Below are 18065 nucleotides of genomic sequence, written 5' to 3' on the forward strand. Positions count from 1 at the left end.
GTTTAAGCACACTGCAGAGCTTTTTCTGTTTTTCTGTTTTTGGTCAAAGTGTTTACTTCTGCATCCACCCTTTTTGTATAGAATCCTCTGAATATGAGCCAGTTTTTATCTGCATGAGTGGATCTTTTATTTACATGCAGAAGTGGCTTGTTCCAGCAGTTCTTCTGGATCTCTGCCTGGAGCAACGTTTCCAGATTTAATCAGTCTGGTACCGGCACATAGTTGCCTCCTAGTGGCGGTCTCAGGATTTAGGTAACAGAAAAACAAAGTGTTTTATTGTAGCATCAGATGCTCAGTGGTGCAGCCAATGACGTTCTCTGCAGCTTCAGTGCCGTGACCTGTTGTCAGACACATTAAATAAGCTGCAGCCGTGAGAGCAGAGAAGGGAATCCTTGTCAAACCACTATTCCTTCCCATTATTGCAACAGAGACGCTTTGAAGAAACGATGCCAATTCTAATTTAATTTCCTGCACAGGGCAGCACACACAAAAGCATGTCTGCAGGGACATATCAGAGAAACAGATAGAGTGGATCCTACTAATCAAGGAAGGAGTTTAGCAGTGGAATTTAAAATGAAGGAAATTTTTATTAAATGAAATTACACAGATTGGATGTCCAGATCAGCTATGAAAGATAGAAGTAAATGAAAAAAAAAGAAAAAAAACATCATTAGGAAGGTAGTTAGTGACGAGGATTTATCTAACTATACTAAAGAATAAATAGAACTCACAAAAGCAGGGATTACTTCATGTACTGGAGTAAGCACAACTGCTTTATGTAATTCTTTCAAGTCAACATTAAACCATGAAATAAATCCTTTTGCTAAGGTCAATATTGTGCACTTGTTGGCTGGATTTAGCTTTGAGCTCTTTAGATGATTAAGAAGCTTAGATTCCTTAATACTGGATTATTTCTGGATTTGTCTCCCATGAATATTTTCTCCTGACTAATAGATGGTGAGTTATTTGATTGTTGCAGAAGATGAGCTGCCTGTGAAAATAAACCAGCAGCACAAAAATCAAGGAAACACAACTGGGGTTGTTTCTTTAGGAAAATATATTGAATGTCTTCAATTTAAAATGTTTTTTTTCTTTAATGATTTCACAAGAGAAATTGTCCAAAGCATTGGGTGTTCCTGAATCAGAAAAGATTCTCTCCACTCCCTCATCATAGCTCATGTTTTGCAATAAGAGGAAAAAGAACCATTTGGAGCCACGGTAGGAAATATTATTTAGCAGAGCAGCAAGTATGTTAAGAAATGACATCTCATATCTTTCAATTCATAAACTGGAGAAGAATAAAAGAATAAAAACGACAAACATCAAAGAGGTGTTTGTATGCAGACCAAATCAACTTGCTCTATTGTCAGCCAACAAGGTTTTTTGAAGAATAAATGTAAATATAGCTAATATTAGTCAACCGTCCTGATCTTACTGCAAATGCTGTGTGCTATTAAATATTGAAATAGGTCAGAAACCTTGTTGTTGTGTTCTTAGGTTCTGTTTTTTGTGAGATCCTTTTAGGATTCAAGGATTCAAGGAGTGTTTATTGCCATTTTCAGTGAACAGAGCAGTTTAACAGAATAGGAATTTGCTAATGTGTGAAATAAAACACTTAAGAATAGAAAAAATGAAGAACAGTGAGCAAAACTTTAAAAAAATGACAATGGTCAGAACAATAAATGGAAATAAATTGTGCAAACAGTGCAAACTGAAGATGATTAAGGTGCAGGTAGTGGATTGGTAACTGGACATATAAGTGAAAATGTTTAAGGGGGGAGGAAAAAGTGTTCAAGAGTCAGACTGCAGAGGGAAAGAAACTGTTCCTGTGTCATCAGGTTCTGGTCCGGATGGACCTTAGCCTTCTGCCGGAAGGGAGTAGTTTAAGTAGACCATGTCCAGGGTGAGAAGGTCGGCTGCTGTCTGGCCTGCACGGCCTGGGTTCTGGAGACGTATGGACAGATGGAAGGTTGCAGCCAATTACCTTCTCAGCTGAGTCCACAATACGCTGCAGTCTTATTATGTCCCTGGTTGTAGCTTCGGCGTGCCAGACTGTGATGGAGGAGGTGATGATGGATTCAATGATGGCTGTGTAGAACTGCACCATCATCTGGGCAAGCAGCTTGGCTTTCTTCAACTGCCGCAGGAAGTACATCCTCTGCTGGGCCTTTTTGAGCTGAGAGCTGGTGGATGGCTCCCACTTGAGGTCCTGAGTGATGGTGGTGCAGAGGAAACGGACAATGTCCACTAGGGTGATGGGAGAGTCTGTCAGGATGAGAGGGGGTGAGGGGGCTGTGACTTTCCTGAAGTCCACCATCATCTCCACTGTCTTCTGGGTGTTCAGCTCCAGGTTGTTGATGCTGCACCACGACCCCAGCCGGTCCACCTCCCTCCTGTATGCAGACTCATCATCATTAGAGATGAGTCCGATGAGGGTGGTGTCATCCGCAAACTTGATCAATTTGACAGATTCATGGCTGGAGGTGCAGCAGTTGGTGTACAGGGAGAAGAGCAGAGGAGAAAATACACAGGCCTATGGAGATCCTGTGCTGATAGATTTGGCACACACTGCCTCCGGTCTATTAGGAAGTCAGTGATCCACCTGCAGGTAGAGTCAGGCAAGTTTAGCTGGAGAAGTCTTTCCTGGAGCAGAGAGGGGAGGATGGTGTTGAATGCCGAGCTGAAGTCCACAAACAGGATCCTAGCATAAGTACCCGGGGAATCCAGATGCTGCAGGATGAAGTGGAGGGCATCGTCAACAGACCTGTTGGCTCTGTAAACGAACTGCAGAGGGTCCAGGAGGGGGGAGGTGAAGGACGTGAGGTGGGGGAGGACCAGGCGCTCGAATGACTTCATGACTACAGACGTACGTGCCACAGGCCTGTAGTCATTAAGACCAGTTATGCAGGGCTTCTTGTGGACAGGGACGATGGTGGACAGCTTGAAGCAGGCCGGGACGTGGGAGGAGTCCAGGGAGGTGTTAAAAATGTCTGTGAAGACTGCTGCCAGTTCGCCTCCACAGTGTTTCAGGGTTTCTGCTGGTTTTAAAGGAGGATGTGTGTTTGTTGACCCCCTCAAGGCAAATCACTTTGCAGTACACCAGAGGATGTTATTTAAATAATGTAATGTTCTTTTACCAGTCTATTTTCAAGAGTTAAATGAATTTCTTAACACGTCAACTACCGGTGCTAATAGAGGTTAAGCTTTGTTTGAAATTGTTGCAGTAAAAAAGGCTGCTTTTTCAAACTTCAGCAGTTTGCTGACATTCAACTTACACTCCGATCATCTTCTGATCTATTGTAAAAGCCTTTTCAGTGGTCTTCTAATTATGATCACGCCGTTTTTAGACAAAATAAAAAAAACTGTTTATCTGCTTCTGGTTGAGCATGATTTAAACAAAGAAATTTGGTCTTGATTTTCTCTATATATGTCCTCCATCAGGAGAAAAATGCTACAAAAACATTTTAGAAACACAAAAACACCATTTTCATTGGAATGGGTCTTTAAGAAAAAATCTGGAATTTTCATTTTTTTTGTTTTTTTGTGAATGCCCAATAGCCAAATGATACTTCTGAATTTCATCTATTTATTCCCACTATAATCTCCTGTATGTCAGAAAAAGGATCGGCCGTGGTGCAGCGGTAGGGCGGTCGACCCATGATCATAATATTGCAGGTTTGATTCCCGCCTTGCACGCCCATGAGTCAATGTGTCCTTGGGCAAGACACTGAACACCACCTTGCCTCTGGTGGTAGGTTGGTGCCAGTGTCTGGCAGCAGAACTGCCATGTGTGCGTGACTGGGTGACTGTAAAGTGCTTTGGGTCTTGTAGGTAGAAAAGTGCTATAGAAGTCTATGCCATTTACCATCTGATGCCTACAGTGAGCTACAGGAGAGAAGGGAGGTCCACACCAGACAGGCTGCCAGTCCATCACAGCACCAAGCAGAGACACAAACGTCCATGTAAACTTACTCCTGCAGACCATTTTTTATTTTTGTGGATGAAATACTTAAAAAAAAAACATTTTTATTGCAGCAGGAACATACATTTACAGGCAAATGAGACCATAAAAGCCATATTTGTTCCAAAGCAAACAAACAAACAAAAAATGCCAACAGAAAGATTGTGTTGTTGTGTTTGAGCTTGGCCTCTCCAGAAATGTACCTTTTTAATTCACTCTGAAACATGAGATAACCCACCAGTGCAACCAGACTGACTTATTATTCCCTACACTTCCAAAGATACTCAGCAGCACAGGAAGCTACTTTAGGGATGAAAACAGAAAGATGTGAAGGAATCCTGAACTGATTTTTTTTTTAATAAACAGAATAAATGGTTGTTGAATTAATCACAAAACTGCCATTCTTGAGTCAAAGGTAGAATAGAGATGAGTCAAATATTACAACTGAAAAGTTGCACAGACAAGTTATACCAAATACAGAAAAACTTTTTTTACATATTTGCCTTTTTATACAATTTTTAATTGAAATGTTGAGGCTCAGAAAGGACCAATAATGCATGATCTCTTTTGATCGATTTAAGCTTCTGGAAATAAGGGAATATGGAATGCAGGTTTGAGTATAATTTTTTAAAAAACTCATTAATATTTCTGAGATAAAACAAAAAATTTTGATAAAGGCAAACAAACAATCAATAATTAAAAAAAAAGTTTAAGCTTTAACTTTTTTACGTTAAACAACACATAAATATGTTACAATGCTCATTCATGAGACTCTGAAGTACAGTAATATTTTCTTAACTAAACTACAAATTTATGACCAAAAAAAGCGAGCCCCCCCCACCCCCCCCCACCCGCCCTCGTGCGCATGCGCCGTATAGGAAAAACAAGGAAGTAGACGGAATTTCACATGAATGAAAACAAACTCGGAGTGGACACGCAGCAGAGCCATAAAACATTTATGGTGTCGATAAAGAGCAACGATAAATGCGGTCCAAGCAGTTTTACAGCTGCTGACAGGTTATTCCTACAGGTAATGTCTAACTTTTAGCCCGCTAAGATTTTTATCCCAGTGTACATTGTTTAACACAGAATTATGACAAAAAGTTTCAACCAATTGTTGTTATTTTTTATTATCTTTTTACGAGGAAAGGGTTTGATGTCGTCGTTTTTCCTTTTTTCTTTTCTGTTTATCTAAATAAACGGATGTTATCTGTAAACAGTGAAAACACGAGTAATTGAATTCGCAACCTACATTTGCAGACGTCTGCTGTCTGTACGCAGAACGTCAGGTTGGACCCGGACCATTAACGAAAAGTAGTCTACTTTGTTTTAAAAAAAAATCAAGTATACGTATTACTTGAGTATAAGTATGCCGTAGACCCTGCGTGTGTAGTGTGGGAAGTTTACTAACTGAATCCTAAATGGAACCATCAATTTACAATCTGTAGATGGTAAATAAAAAGTAAACTTTAAGTATACTGTCTCACTTTTTTTAAAAATATAGACTAAGTATACTTGTAGTATACTTAGAGACTACTTTTTGCTGATGGTAGCTTCAGCAAAGGCTGGAACTTGTTTGTTTTGGTCAGATATGAGTTAAAGAAGTGTCCTCTGACCCCAGCTGTGCTGCAGCAGAGAGGTGGATTCTGGGATTTTGTCCCCTTTGAGGAGACAGAAAAAAAAAAGAAAACTGTAACGCAGAGACTTCTGATGGAAACCAGATCCAGAATTTGGTGCTGAGCCACAACCAGGTCGAGGGTGCCATCCTGGATCTGTGTGTCTACTGTACGTAGTGTCGGGCCTGTTTTTCCGACAGATGCAGTTCTTTAGGCTCCTGAAGACTGTTAACAAGAATCTGAGATGATTCAAGACTACAGTTTAAATGGCTAAAAGGGAGAGCTTTAAACCTCTTCTGCTTCTCAAAAAAGATTTTAACTCCTTTAGAAAGACAGAACTCGAAATGCAAAAATAGAAAAACAATGTTCTGCTGATAAGGAGTGACAATTCACTTTAATTCAATTCAATTTTCCAATTCAAATGTATTTGTAAAGTCCAAATTTACAACAGTCGTCTCGATGGGCTTCATATCGGTAATTGAAAAATTAAAACATAAAATCAAAAGGATCATGAATGCATAGAATTCAATAGGAAAATACTAAATTGAACTAACAAACTGACTAAACTAAACTGGACATCCCTGCCCTAAGACCCCCCCCCCCCCCTAACAATGTTTTGACTCATAATCCTAATTTGTGGTTACTAATATGATTCATAATGAGTATTGTTTTATTCTGAACGATCCGATTTGATCCAATTCACTGATCTAAAATGGATCCAGGACACCTTTAGGCAAAACTTCAACCAGAGTGACTCAGAGGTAAACACCTGATACTAAACAGTGCAGGTGAAGTTTTCCAGATTTCATGCAAGAAAATCAAGTGTAAATTAAATATGTGAACAAAAAAACAAGAATGAATGTCAAATCCATTCACATTCTAGTTTCCCAAAGTTCAGCCCACTGTTGTTTTTCCACATCCAAATAATCCAAACAGAACATTATTAGAACATTCTAGCTCACTGTTTGGTCACATGACTTTGCTAAATTCAAAGTGTTTCCACACGTTGGACTGGAATGATGGCTGATCATTTTTTGCTGCATCACATGTTTGTTATCTGCTGTGATGCACTTGGCTGCTTTTACATCATAGTTAAATAAACCTACCGTGCCTCAAACCAAACGGTCTTTTCCAATATTCATTTTAATAGATTTATTTAATTTTGGATTGATTGTATAATAGTAATAGTTAATTTGATAAAAAACTTGCAGATCGATTTGGTTGGATCGCAGAAATATGAATCAATTAATTAATTCAGCTGATTGATCATTAGACCCCTAAATATTTCCGTTTCTTGGAGCATATTTTCATAGATTCGTCCTTTAAAACTCTTACAGTTGTTCTCTTTTTAAACCCATATTTGTCCCCTTTAGACCAATTTCATTCCATTTATTTACATGCTGTTATGTTTTCTATTAGCACAGAGTTAAAACTGAGCTTAATAATTGGTGTTTTTTATATTAATGTTATATTATTGTTATTTGTAATAACCTTGTGGAGACGAGCTGTAGTGTGAGCAGTTTGTTTTGTGGATGTTTTAATCTTCCTTACGTTCTGAACAGCAGCTTTGTTGAGAAGACCATGAAAAAGTGTTTTTATTTGGCCATTTATTCATATAAACAGTCAGTATAGAGAGAGCCTGGAGTGTTTCTTGTAGAAAATGAAAATCCTCTTTGCCAGCTATCACAGTTTGATCCTAAAGCACCACGATTGGATTTTGGGTCCCTGCCTTGATGGCTTTATTTTTGAAGCATGTTGTGGATTTGAGGCACTTTGCACAACAATACAGCTGAGGAAACACAAACAACTGGAGGGTTGTGTTGAATTACTGTTTTCATACACCTCTCTTTTTCCAGACAGCCCTCATGCCAGAATGAAGGCAGCTAGAAGTACCATGTTGGCTGCTGGATTATCCAACAACAAGGCCAAGTATTCACGGCTGGCTGCCAGTGATGATGGTTATATTGATTTACAGGTGAGGGGTCCTTGTTAAAATACTCACATCACAAATACAGTGGGGCAAAAAAGTATTTGCGGGTCAGCGATTCTACAAGTTGTTCCACTTAAAAAGCTGAGTTTGAGCTTTGATGTTCTTCATAGATAAACTGTGAGAGACAGAAAGTAAAAAAAAAAGGATTGAGAAAATAACATTATTTGATTTTTTAAGACTTCTTTTGCATAATGGAGCAGAAAATAAGCATTTATCTCTTGTAAGCAAACAAAATGTCTGTCACTGACAGACCTCTTACTTCATTAAGAAGCTCTCTACCATGACCAAGATCAAAGAGCTGTCGAAGGACACTAGGGACAAGATTGTAGACCTGAACCAGACTGGGATGAACCAATCTACAATAAGCAGCTGCTTGATGAGAAGAGATCAACTTTTGGAGCAAGGATTAGAAAACCGAAGAAATGTGAGAGATCTCACCTGGTGGAACAAATTATCTTGAGGATGTTGAGGAAACATCCGTGAGCTACACAGGGGAACTGGTCATGAACAGAGCAGGGACCACAGAAACAAAGGTTACTATAGTAAGTATACTACAAGTATAATTAGTCTATATTTTAAACCAGCACATGTCCAGAGCCGTCAGAAGTTCTCCAGAGGCCATCTGGATCATCCAGAAGAGGATTGGAAGAATGTCGTGGTCAGATAAACCCCACTGGCCTTTTTTTTCTTTTCTTTTGGAGGATGAATGCTGAGTTACATACCATGAACACCATGTGAGCATGGAGGTGACAATATTATGATTTGGGACTGCATTTCTACAAAGACGACTTGACGACTGACCAGTAGGAAGGAAAGGATGAATGAGGGATTTAAGCATTTCAAGGTTCTGGAGTGGTCTTGCTGACCCAATAGAAAACAAAGTATTAAGTAAAACTTTAGTCATGGACCAAAAACTTGTTTTCTGCTTTATTATTTAAAAATCAAACAATGTGATTTCCTGGATTATTTTTTACATTCCATCAGTAATGACCATTGGGGGCCGGTTTAGCTCATGCTGGTTTGCGGCGCCTTCCAGCCATAAAATCAGAGTTCAAATCCAGGCTGCTCCCTATTCCCTTCTCTCCTGCTGTGCCGGTCCCAAGGCCAGCTGGATTGAGAGGGTTGCATCAGGAAGGGCATCCAGCGTAAAAACATTGCCAAGCTTACCATGCGACTCATCCTCGTGGGAGGGTTGTTTCACTTTGGCGACCCCTGATGGGAGAAGCCAAAAGTGAAAGTAGATCAGTGATGACCATTACAGACCAAACTCACTTTTCTAAGTGGAACAACTTACAAAATCGGTAACTTGTTGGGAATCATGTAAACCTTTACTGTCAAAGTTGATTATTTCCTGATATATCCTAAGCAAATGTTTCCTGATGAGGAACAGACAGAAATGACTGAAATTATAGTAATTGTCAAAGCCTTTTCATCCATGTTTGCATTAAATTGGACTTAGCTTTTGCTTTTGAAATAAAAAAAAAATTAAAGAAATGTAAAATTCTGTATTGATGATTTTTTTCTTCCATACAGTTCCAGAGAAGTCCACCAAAGATCCCATACAATGCTATTGCGCTGGCAATTTTCTTGTTTCTCATTGGCTCTGTCCTGATCATCTTTGGGACTCTTCTCCTGACAGGAACCATTGAGGTCGAGGTACGTTTTTATTGAAATAATGTCACACGTTTTTTTCAAATAAATAGTTATTTTGTCAGATTTCTATCCTTTCAAGGGAGCCATTATGTCATTTTGAGGCCAATTTAAATGTCAGAGTGACTAGAGGCAGAGCAGTTCACAGAGTAACCACTTGGTGGTTATTTTATGAAGAAGTTACCAGTACTCCCTAATCCGTAAATGGAAAATTAGTCCACATGGTTTCACAATGCACTTTTGAGAGCAAACCAAAGTCCTTTTGTTCCATTATACTCATCACTTCCTTCCTGTCTTAGTTTCACTGCTCAGTCTATTTGCATTACTATGGAGAGAAATTACACTCAGTCGGATTTGTGCGTAAATTAGGATTTGTGTATGCATATTCTTGCTTTGTGCGTGCGTAAATTAGGATTTGTGCATAAATTTGGATTTGTGCGTGATTTGTTACTCACATAATACGTTTTGTGTATAAGTTAAAAAAATATAAAATGAAAAAAATACAAAATGCAATTTACGTATGCACAAATTAAGATTAGAACAGCTTGAAACTACTTACACACACACATCTTTAAAAAACACGCACGAATCCCTTGTTACGCACACACAAAGCCAAAGTTACGCACGGATCTTCCGCGAGACTGTTTTCACATCTCACAAATTCGTCCGTGAGTGCTGCGTTTAAATACCAGTGGAATGCTCGGTCATTAGAATTTTCTTATCAGCCTTCCCTTCTAAACGTATTTCCTTCAGTGGGTGTAGCAGGGCTTAAAAAAACTTTAAAGGAAAATAAAAATTAATATCTGAGAATGTGACGTTCACTTTTAAACGCTAATATATATATTAAAAGTATGTTATTCTCCGAGACACCGAATTGATACAAAATACGTAACAGGAACGACCAGTAAGGGGCACTGTTTTTTTTCTTCCGGAAAAATCAAAGGCAGTCAGACTAAGAGAGTAACGGGAAGAATGGCGGCCCATCTCGGTGGTCAGCGCCCCGAAGTAAGTAGCCTCTATGTTCAACACTAACATCTACTGTCTTCATGTATTGATTGAGTCATTGTCTGGATACGTTTAGAAGGGAAGGCTGATAGGAAAGTTCTAATGACAGAGCATTCTATGGTATTTAAACGCAGCACTTACGGACAAATTTGTGAGACGTGAAAACAGTCTCACGGTAGATCCGTGCGTAACTTTGGCTTTGTGTGTGCGTAACAAGGGATTCGTGCGTGTTTTTTAAAGATGTGTGTGTGTGTAAGTAGTTTCAAGCTGTTGTAATCTTAATTTGTGCATACGTAAATTGCATTTTGTATTTTTTTCATTTAAATTTATTTAACTTATACACAAAACGTATTATGTGAGTAACAAATCACGCACAAATCCAAATTTATGCACAAATCCTAATTTACGCACGCACAAAGCAAGAATATGCATACACAAATCCTAATATACGCACAAATCAAGAATTACGCACGCACAAATCCGACTGAGTCTAATTTCTCTCCATACATTAAGTTCAAAGTGAACTGCACCAGAGTTCATTTACAACCCAGATCCACTCTTTCACAAGTTTTCAACAGTTACCTGAAAAAGTCAATTTTTTGAACGAAGCAAACTAATTCCTGAATGAAACAGCTCTGATGTGAATGTTTCCCCAGTCTGCTGTGAAGAGCGGAAACTAACAAGACTTCTGTTAAAGCTGAACTCTTTGTTCTGTGACTCTTAACTGGAAGATCTCTGTTTGTCTGTGTGTGTGTGTGTGTGTGTGTGTGTGTGTTTGTGGACCACCTGACGCGACACTGTCCTGACAGTTCAAGTAATACAACTTTAAACAATTGCAGCCAAAGTTTTACCCTTTCCAAACACTAAAATCTGCTGTTGGTTTTCATTCAAATGTAGTTCAATTAAAATGGTTTTAGTGAAAAGCTTTAGATGGTCTGAAAAAAATATCCTCAAGTCTTTAAAAAAAAAAATAGAGCCAAAGGAGTCAAACCAGGCACAGAATGTTTTTGTTGTTGTTAGCAATTTGAAATATGAGCCAACTGCTCGTTAGTTCAGCTTGAAAAGTAGAATGAAAGGAGAAAGTGATGTTTCTAACTGCAGAGACAGGGATGTCTGAAACAAATGCCTTCAACCCTGGACACCATTTAACATCGTTATTACTGCATTGTACAATAGTTAAAATGAAAATGGTGCAGGTAGTGAAACTGTGTTCTGATGTGACCCACATCTTAGTTTTTGATCGTTACATCTATTCTGTTCCTGCAAAACATTGGTTTTATTCTCACAATAATGAGCTAAAATGTTGTAGTACAGGAGAAGGTGTAGGGGGAACTTTCAGGGCTGGTTAATGTCAGAAACAAAAGACGTCTGACAAACAGAAGAGCACAGAAAGATCTAATCAAAACAACACACCATGCTGCCATTTTGCTGAATTTCAACCATAAATGCTCAGACTGATGCAGCCTCTTGGATGAATGGTTAATTGTTACAAAGAAATAAGACTTCATGTCCAGATGCCATGTTTCAACTTCAAGACAAAAGATAGTCTTGATAGTCAGTCAGTGGCATGCATTCATCTAAAGCACATCTGTCAAACTCAAGGCCCGCGGACCAAATGTGGCCCGCCATGTCATTGTATGTGGCACGCGAGAGCATAGAGGTTTTGAATTTCTTAGAATAAAAAAGAAAAATTGGTGTGTATGTATTCATATATAGGGGGAGTCAGACTTGAAATATGGGATTGGGCAACTTTACATTAGGACTTAAACACTGTCAATATAACCTAACCCGTCAGAATCAAATTTAAAAGGATTTATAAGTTGTATCTGCCCCTTTGAGGACAGCCACTATGCTGATGTGGCCCTCTGTGAAAATGAGTTTGACACCCCTGCTCTAAAGAGATATTTTAGGGCTTTAAAACATCCCTTTGAGAGTTTTTAAAACGTAAAACAGTGGATTACTTTCCCTAGAGCAGTGCTTCTCAATTGTTTTTTGCCAGGCCCCCCCTAGGAAATAGAAATGTTTCGTGCAACCCCCCCCCCCCCCACCCACACACCCACACACACACACACCCGCGCGGTGACAATATATTAGGTTAGTATCTATAAAAACTGAGTAAGACGAGCTTTAGCTGTTATTTTTGTTGGAACTGAGCGAGTTTATGAGCAGAATCAGAACAAGGAAGTGAAGACTTTAACCACTTCTGATTGGTCAGACTGATGACATGTGATTAAGCCTCCAAGAATGATTGGTGGAGACAATTAAAGGGGGGGGACTTTTCAGAAAACAGCCGACGCTACGGCTAAATCGCGGTACCGTCATTCTAGTCAAAATGTCTTTAATAGAATCAAATAAACACAAAGAAACGGAGAGCCTGTTTAGCTCGTGCTGGTTTGCAGCACCTTCCGTCTGTGAAACCAGGGCTCAAATCCAGGCTGCTCTCTGTTCCCTTCTGTGCCAGTCCCAAGTCCAGATAAATTGAGAGGGTTGCATCAGGAAGGGCATCCAGCATAAAAAATTGCCTTTCCTCCTCAAAAGTGAGGTTGTTTCACTGTGGCAACCCCTGATGGGACAAGCCAAAAGGGAAAGAAGAAATAGAAACAAGTTTTTACAATCGTTCATATTCTTAACTACGTAGTGTTTTATCAGGGCCTGTTTGGATGAACTGATATCCAGGAGATGGTAAATGTTTTTGTATCAGTTAATGAGGGCAATTTCCCACAGCACACCTGACCATCTCCCACGGTGCGGCACACTGGTTAAAAAACACTGGTTTAGATGTTTCCTTTATCTTTTTGAGCGGTGCAGTTTGCTTCTTATCTAAATAGAAATACGTTTAGATGGCATTTCCTGCAGTCTTTGGATTGAAATTGTTGATCAGTTTGTGATTTACTGAGCGTCTCCATCCAGCATGCAGTGAAGCATGTTGGGCTTTAATTGTGGCTGCCTCAGCAGCTATTTTTATACAGCCAGATTACAGCCCGACACGTCACAGGTGTGGAAAATTACCTTTAATGTCTTTCTAGATTTAAGCAAGTCAGTTTGAGCGAAGAATGCGTACAAGGTTCTTTCTGAAGGTGAAGAAACTTTTCTGTAGAGACCCTCATTTTTAATAAAATCACATATTGTGGCAGCTTGAATTTCTTGATTTGTGCATCGTCTAAGACCATTTTTATAGCAGAATATGGAAATTTATGAGTAAAACTGAGCACAAATTGGCCTCATTCTTAAATGTTACTCTTTATTTTGACAAGCTAAAGCTGCAGGTGGTTTTTACTCTCATTTAGAGAGAGAAGCCATGGTCTAAAATTCCAGCTCAGTCTGCAGTAAAGACTCCCACATGCCTGCTAATAATAATTGCCGTATCCAATGAGTGTCCTGACATTTTATAGCTCTGGTGCCAGTTTCCTGCGATGCTTTATCTTTTCCTGCCTTTTTTTTCACAGTGTTTTCGTATTCCTAATGATTTGGATCTTTAATCACAAGTAGTTCCAGCTTAAGTGGATTGCTTGCTGTGTTTTTCTGCAACTTCAATTCACAACAGCAACTTGGAGAGTACTAGGTCTTCGTGTTTTACATTAGTATTTATCAGTAGGAGGCTAATGTGAATGCCAGCCTGCAGGTTGTGTTTGCAGGAAATTTGATCTGACATGAAAGCAGCGTTGGCGTTATTTAAGGCTGCAGTCTTTGCCAATTAGCCCACATGAGGTAAGGCTCAAAAAGCAGATGATGCTGAGAAATGAAGGAGTTTGTTAGAAGAAAGTCGTTTGATTTTTGGTTTTTTTTAGAGTTTGAACAGGGGAGTGACAAATTAAAAGAATTCAAGATTTCGAGTTCTTTTATTTGATGCTCCAGCTTTTTTTCCTGGTTCTTTCGTGGCCATCTTGATAAGACCGATTTGTAAAGCCTTCATCCTTTGGTAAAGCTGCAGTGCATCTTTCAAAACCTCAAGATCTGCTGGAACTTAGTGCGCAAGACCACCATCTAGTGGAGGTTGCGCTAATAAAGTAGTCTCTGCCTCCCAGGGGGTCAGCTGCTCTTTGCATGGAGACTCTTTTGATTTACATCCGCCTCCACCCTTTCCTACTACAGGAAGTGGATGTTACTAGTTTTTTGTTATGTACATCACAGCATGATCACTTCAGACTCTTCCTTTCATCCTTGACTAGATTATTTATTCCAATGTCTCATGTATTTTTTTGCAGAGGTCTGCAACCTTTAACACTACAGAAGCAATTTGGTCCAGTGTTTTACTGACCAAAACCCAATGAGAGCCTCAAACTGCCTTGAAAAAAAGAAACTTGTGTTTTTTATTTTTTGGGCCATCAAGCCATTCACTTATTTATAAAATGTACCTTACAAAAATTTACAAAAATTGAATTATAACAGGGTTATATTTTATATCATATTACTTTTGACAGCAAATGCAAGTTCCTTTCAAAATAAAATATACCCCGTCAAATCAAATTCTGATGCAGTACATTTATTTTTTCCCGAGACAATATGGGAATATGAAGTTACTCTTATTCTAACAATAACCACTCTGAAAATAGACCTTTAAACCTAATTATATTGATTTATTTGTTTGTTTTTTAACATTTGATAACTGATAGGAGGATTTGTCCCTTGAGATGCCAAATCTAGTTTTTGAGGGCTGAGATTTATGGAAAAAATAAAATATGACAAAGAAGAGTTAAGAGACTAACAAACCAAGAGTAACCAACACAAGAAAATACACATTATGATACAGGTTAAGTATATAACTGACACAAACACACACAGACGTGGCGACATGTCCAGGGTGTAACCCACCTTCACCCAACAGTAGCCGGGAAAAGCTCCAGCAACCCCGTGTCTTTGAAAGGGATATAGTGGGTTAAGAACATGGATGGATGGATGTAAAAGAACATACAGAAGGGGGAAGGTAGTTCCATTTTTTTGGGAGCGCAAATTCAAAAAGCATTTTTTCCTGAATTTCTATCAAATAAAATCTTGGGCCGTTAAAGTAATGAAGTAATTCTGATTATCAAGTATAGGGAGCAGAAGTTGAGAAATTATTTTTCTAACATGGAAATTAAATGAACTTATTGATTTATACATACATTGTTTTAAGATGGTAGATATGTTTTTTTTTTGTGTGTGATAGCTTGTATATGTGTTTTAGAAGAAAAATCTGATTCAAGTCAGACACTAAGGTCTTTAAACATCTCTGTTCTGACACCAGACTGCATCAGACACTACGATGGCGATCACACCAAGAATACAGAAGTAAACTAACATTACAATATGGTAGCAGACGGAGCTGATGCTGTTAGTTAAAAACGGAGGTGGGTTGATCAAAAGTCAATTTTTAAAATGTGTGTATTCTTGAGAAAAGACGTGTGTGTATTTTTTGGTAAAGCTCTCAATGCCTCTTGATTTAGTCAACAGCAGTGAAACAAAAAGGACAGTTAATTTTTATTCATGTAAGATCACTTCAGTTCAAAAATATTAACTTAGATGAAAAAAATTTAATTAACAAGTCACAGACTAACAACAGTGGTTGTGGTGAACGTTGTGAAACAGGAAGAAAAACTGTCGATCTGTGTTGTGTCCTCAGCATCCCGACCGTACCATTCCCCTCATCATCATTGGCGTTCTCGTCTTTCTTCCTGGGTTTTACCATCTGAGGATCGCCTGCTACGCCGCGAAGGGTTGCAGAGGATACTCCTACGACGACATCCCAGACTTTGGAGACTGAGCTGAGCCTCCAGCTGTAACCAGGATCATGACCCACCCCTCCTTCAAACTTTAGCTGCTTCACTTTACGATTAGAAGTAGCAAAACTCACATCAACACTCAGCCATGGAAACTTGTTAGCCTTCATATTAATGCTTTAATTTACTACATGACTGATTATCTGTATGCTGCTTGCACAGCAGTTTTAATTACTATGAAAATCAATCACAACAATGTTGTATCCGGATATGTATGAGAGCTTGGACTGTATTACTTTAAAACAGATTAAGTGACTGATGAATATTTTTGATTGAATTATTCTTTGTTTGTAGCCTAAACTGTCATTTTTGAATGTAAGACAGTATTTTAACTTGATTTGGTAAAAAATAAAGGACAATAAGTGAAAAAAGAAGCTTTTTGACATTAAAGGTTTTGCTTTTATTGATTGAAAAACAGTGAAACATAAAATGTATTTAAAGCAGAGTTGTAGGCCTTACAGGGAGGTTCTCCCGGGTTTGACGGGGAAAGACGCCCTCTAGTGGTTTCCTTCCAGTGGAGGAGGAATGGGCGGCATCCCAAACTGACGCAGCCTTTGGATCAGCTCGGGCCCTAACGTTATTCAGCGAGAGGGCTGGGATGCAGGAGTCAGCTTTGGTTTGTCCTGAGGCCTTTGAACGCAGCAGGGAGGAGGGGTGGATAGCAGCCAGGGGGAGGCTGCTTCAAGCCTGAGAGCAGCACCGCAGCGTCTCCTCCTTCCTCACCTGTACGTGAACACCTGTTGCCGGTGTTTGTTTTTTTTTAAAGGACAATAAGGGGGTCGTGTTTCAACCGGACTAAAGAAGGTTTGGGGAAACCCAGACTAGCAAGGCCGGCATGAAGTAAATATGCTGAGGACTTCAGAAGGAAACTGTCAGTAACCGAATTGCAGGTAAGACCAAGTTTTGGACTTTGAGCGGCTTTTACGGGGACGGAGTATCTCGTTGAGTCGTTAATGGCGTTTCCACCGGGGACTTTCATGTGAAACTCTTAAATTGGCTGAAAGTCACTGAAGTCAATTCAAATCTCCCAATGCAAAGTAGCTGTGCTTTAATTAAGGCCTCCGTGCCTTTTCCTCTCTGCTTTCAGTGGGTGCCATCCTTTATAACGTGTTAATTCGCTCTCTGGACCTTAACAGCCGCGCGCTCATGTGTAGTGATGTATGTGTGTGCGCGCGCGCTCGGTAATGGGAAGCCGTGGCTTCAAAAAAGCTCCTTGGAGAAAATGCTGCAGTTGTCTTTTTTTTATTTTAATCCCGTTAATTCATTTTAAAACTTTTCACATAAAGAGAAGCTGAGTGTGCGCTGATAAGACTTGATTCTTATCCCGCTCAGCGCATTTAAGGTGTTTCTGCTTTTATGTTACATTGTAGGTATTTTTTTCAAAACAGCTATGAAGAGGCCCGAGCCAAAATATAAGACATTTCCTAGTTTAGCACTTTGCTATTGAGGTTTCTTCTTGGTTATTGAGATTGGAGAATTAAAAAGAAAAAAGCTTCCAGTTTACCTTTCCTTTTGAAAGTTCAACTTAGTTTGTACTCTAGATTTCATGTAGGAACCAATTCAATAATGATATCGATTTTTATAGGTATGACTAATGACTGCATATGAGGACTGGAGTGTGACTCATCCCCTTGTTCCAAACGGGAAGTAACTGCTTATTCCAAGAAGACAAAATCTGAAAGACTTCCACAGAGAAATAAACAGCTATTACTCAGTCATTAATTGTCTGAATAATCATTCTAGCTCTGCTGCCTGCTTTGAACATGTTTGTGCTAATCCAAAATATTTTGATAATTCTTTGTTTATTACAATTTATAAAGGTTAAAAACTGGCCATTCAGACGCTTTGATATTTGTTTTGATATTTTCCATAGAAACATTGATTCAGACCAACTCGAAACACTCGCTATCCTTCCTGTTGACATCTGACTCCAACTTGGCCTTGTTATGAAAAAATGGCGACTGAAATGACTTCATTTTCTTGGAACAGGAAGTCCTTTTCTACATTCTCTACATTTCTCCCTTGGTCCAGTTGTTACAGATGGTCAATGGGTGCGACGGATAAATACAAAGGCGGAACAAAACACA

At 39.1% G+C, this 18065-nt stretch overlaps 2 protein-coding genes across 3 annotated transcripts in view; both read left to right on the top strand.

Moving 5' to 3' along the window:
• Positions 1 to 4846: 4846 nt before the first annotated feature.
• Positions 4847 to 16352, top strand: LOC101166728 (transmembrane protein 230). Its single transcript, XM_004075019.4, has 4 exons — positions 4847 to 4991; positions 7434 to 7552; positions 9101 to 9223; positions 15822 to 16352. The coding sequence occupies exons 2-4, from the start codon at positions 7451 to 7453 to the stop codon at positions 15960 to 15962; spliced, it is 366 nt and encodes a 121-aa protein (XP_004075067.1). The 5' UTR covers positions 4847 to 4991; positions 7434 to 7450; the 3' UTR covers positions 15963 to 16352.
• Positions 16353 to 16557: 205 nt separating this feature from the next.
• The window catches only part of LOC101155448 (protein turtle homolog A), an 84589-nt gene continuing 83081 nt past the window's right edge, over positions 16558 to 18065 (top strand). For both annotated transcript variants that reach the window (XM_020707826.3, XM_011482007.4), the window contains exon 1: positions 16558 to 16868. The gene's annotated coding sequence lies outside the window, so the exon portion shown is untranslated. The remainder of the gene's footprint in view (positions 16869 to 18065) is intronic.

This window comes from Oryzias latipes, chromosome 12 (genome assembly GCF_053564925.1).
Source record: "Oryzias latipes strain Hd-rR chromosome 12, Olatipes_Hd-rR_3.1".
Taxonomy (NCBI): domain Eukaryota; kingdom Metazoa; phylum Chordata; class Actinopteri; order Beloniformes; family Adrianichthyidae; genus Oryzias; species Oryzias latipes.

What these genes read in the sequence shown, in the direction of transcription:
- LOC101166728 (XM_004075019.4), top strand. Translation starts at nt 7,451, where the DNA reads ATGAAGGCAGCTAGAAGTACCATGTTGGCTGCTGGATTATCCAACAAC. An exon ending in ATGGTTATATTGATTTACAG is followed by an intron (nt 7,553 to 9,100) that starts GTGAGGGGTCCT and finishes TCTTCCATACAG; the next exon opens with TTCCAGAGAAGTCCACCAAA. An exon ending in CAGGAACCATTGAGGTCGAG is followed by an intron (nt 9,224 to 15,821) that starts GTACGTTTTTAT and finishes TTGTGTCCTCAG; the next exon opens with CATCCCGACCGTACCATTCC.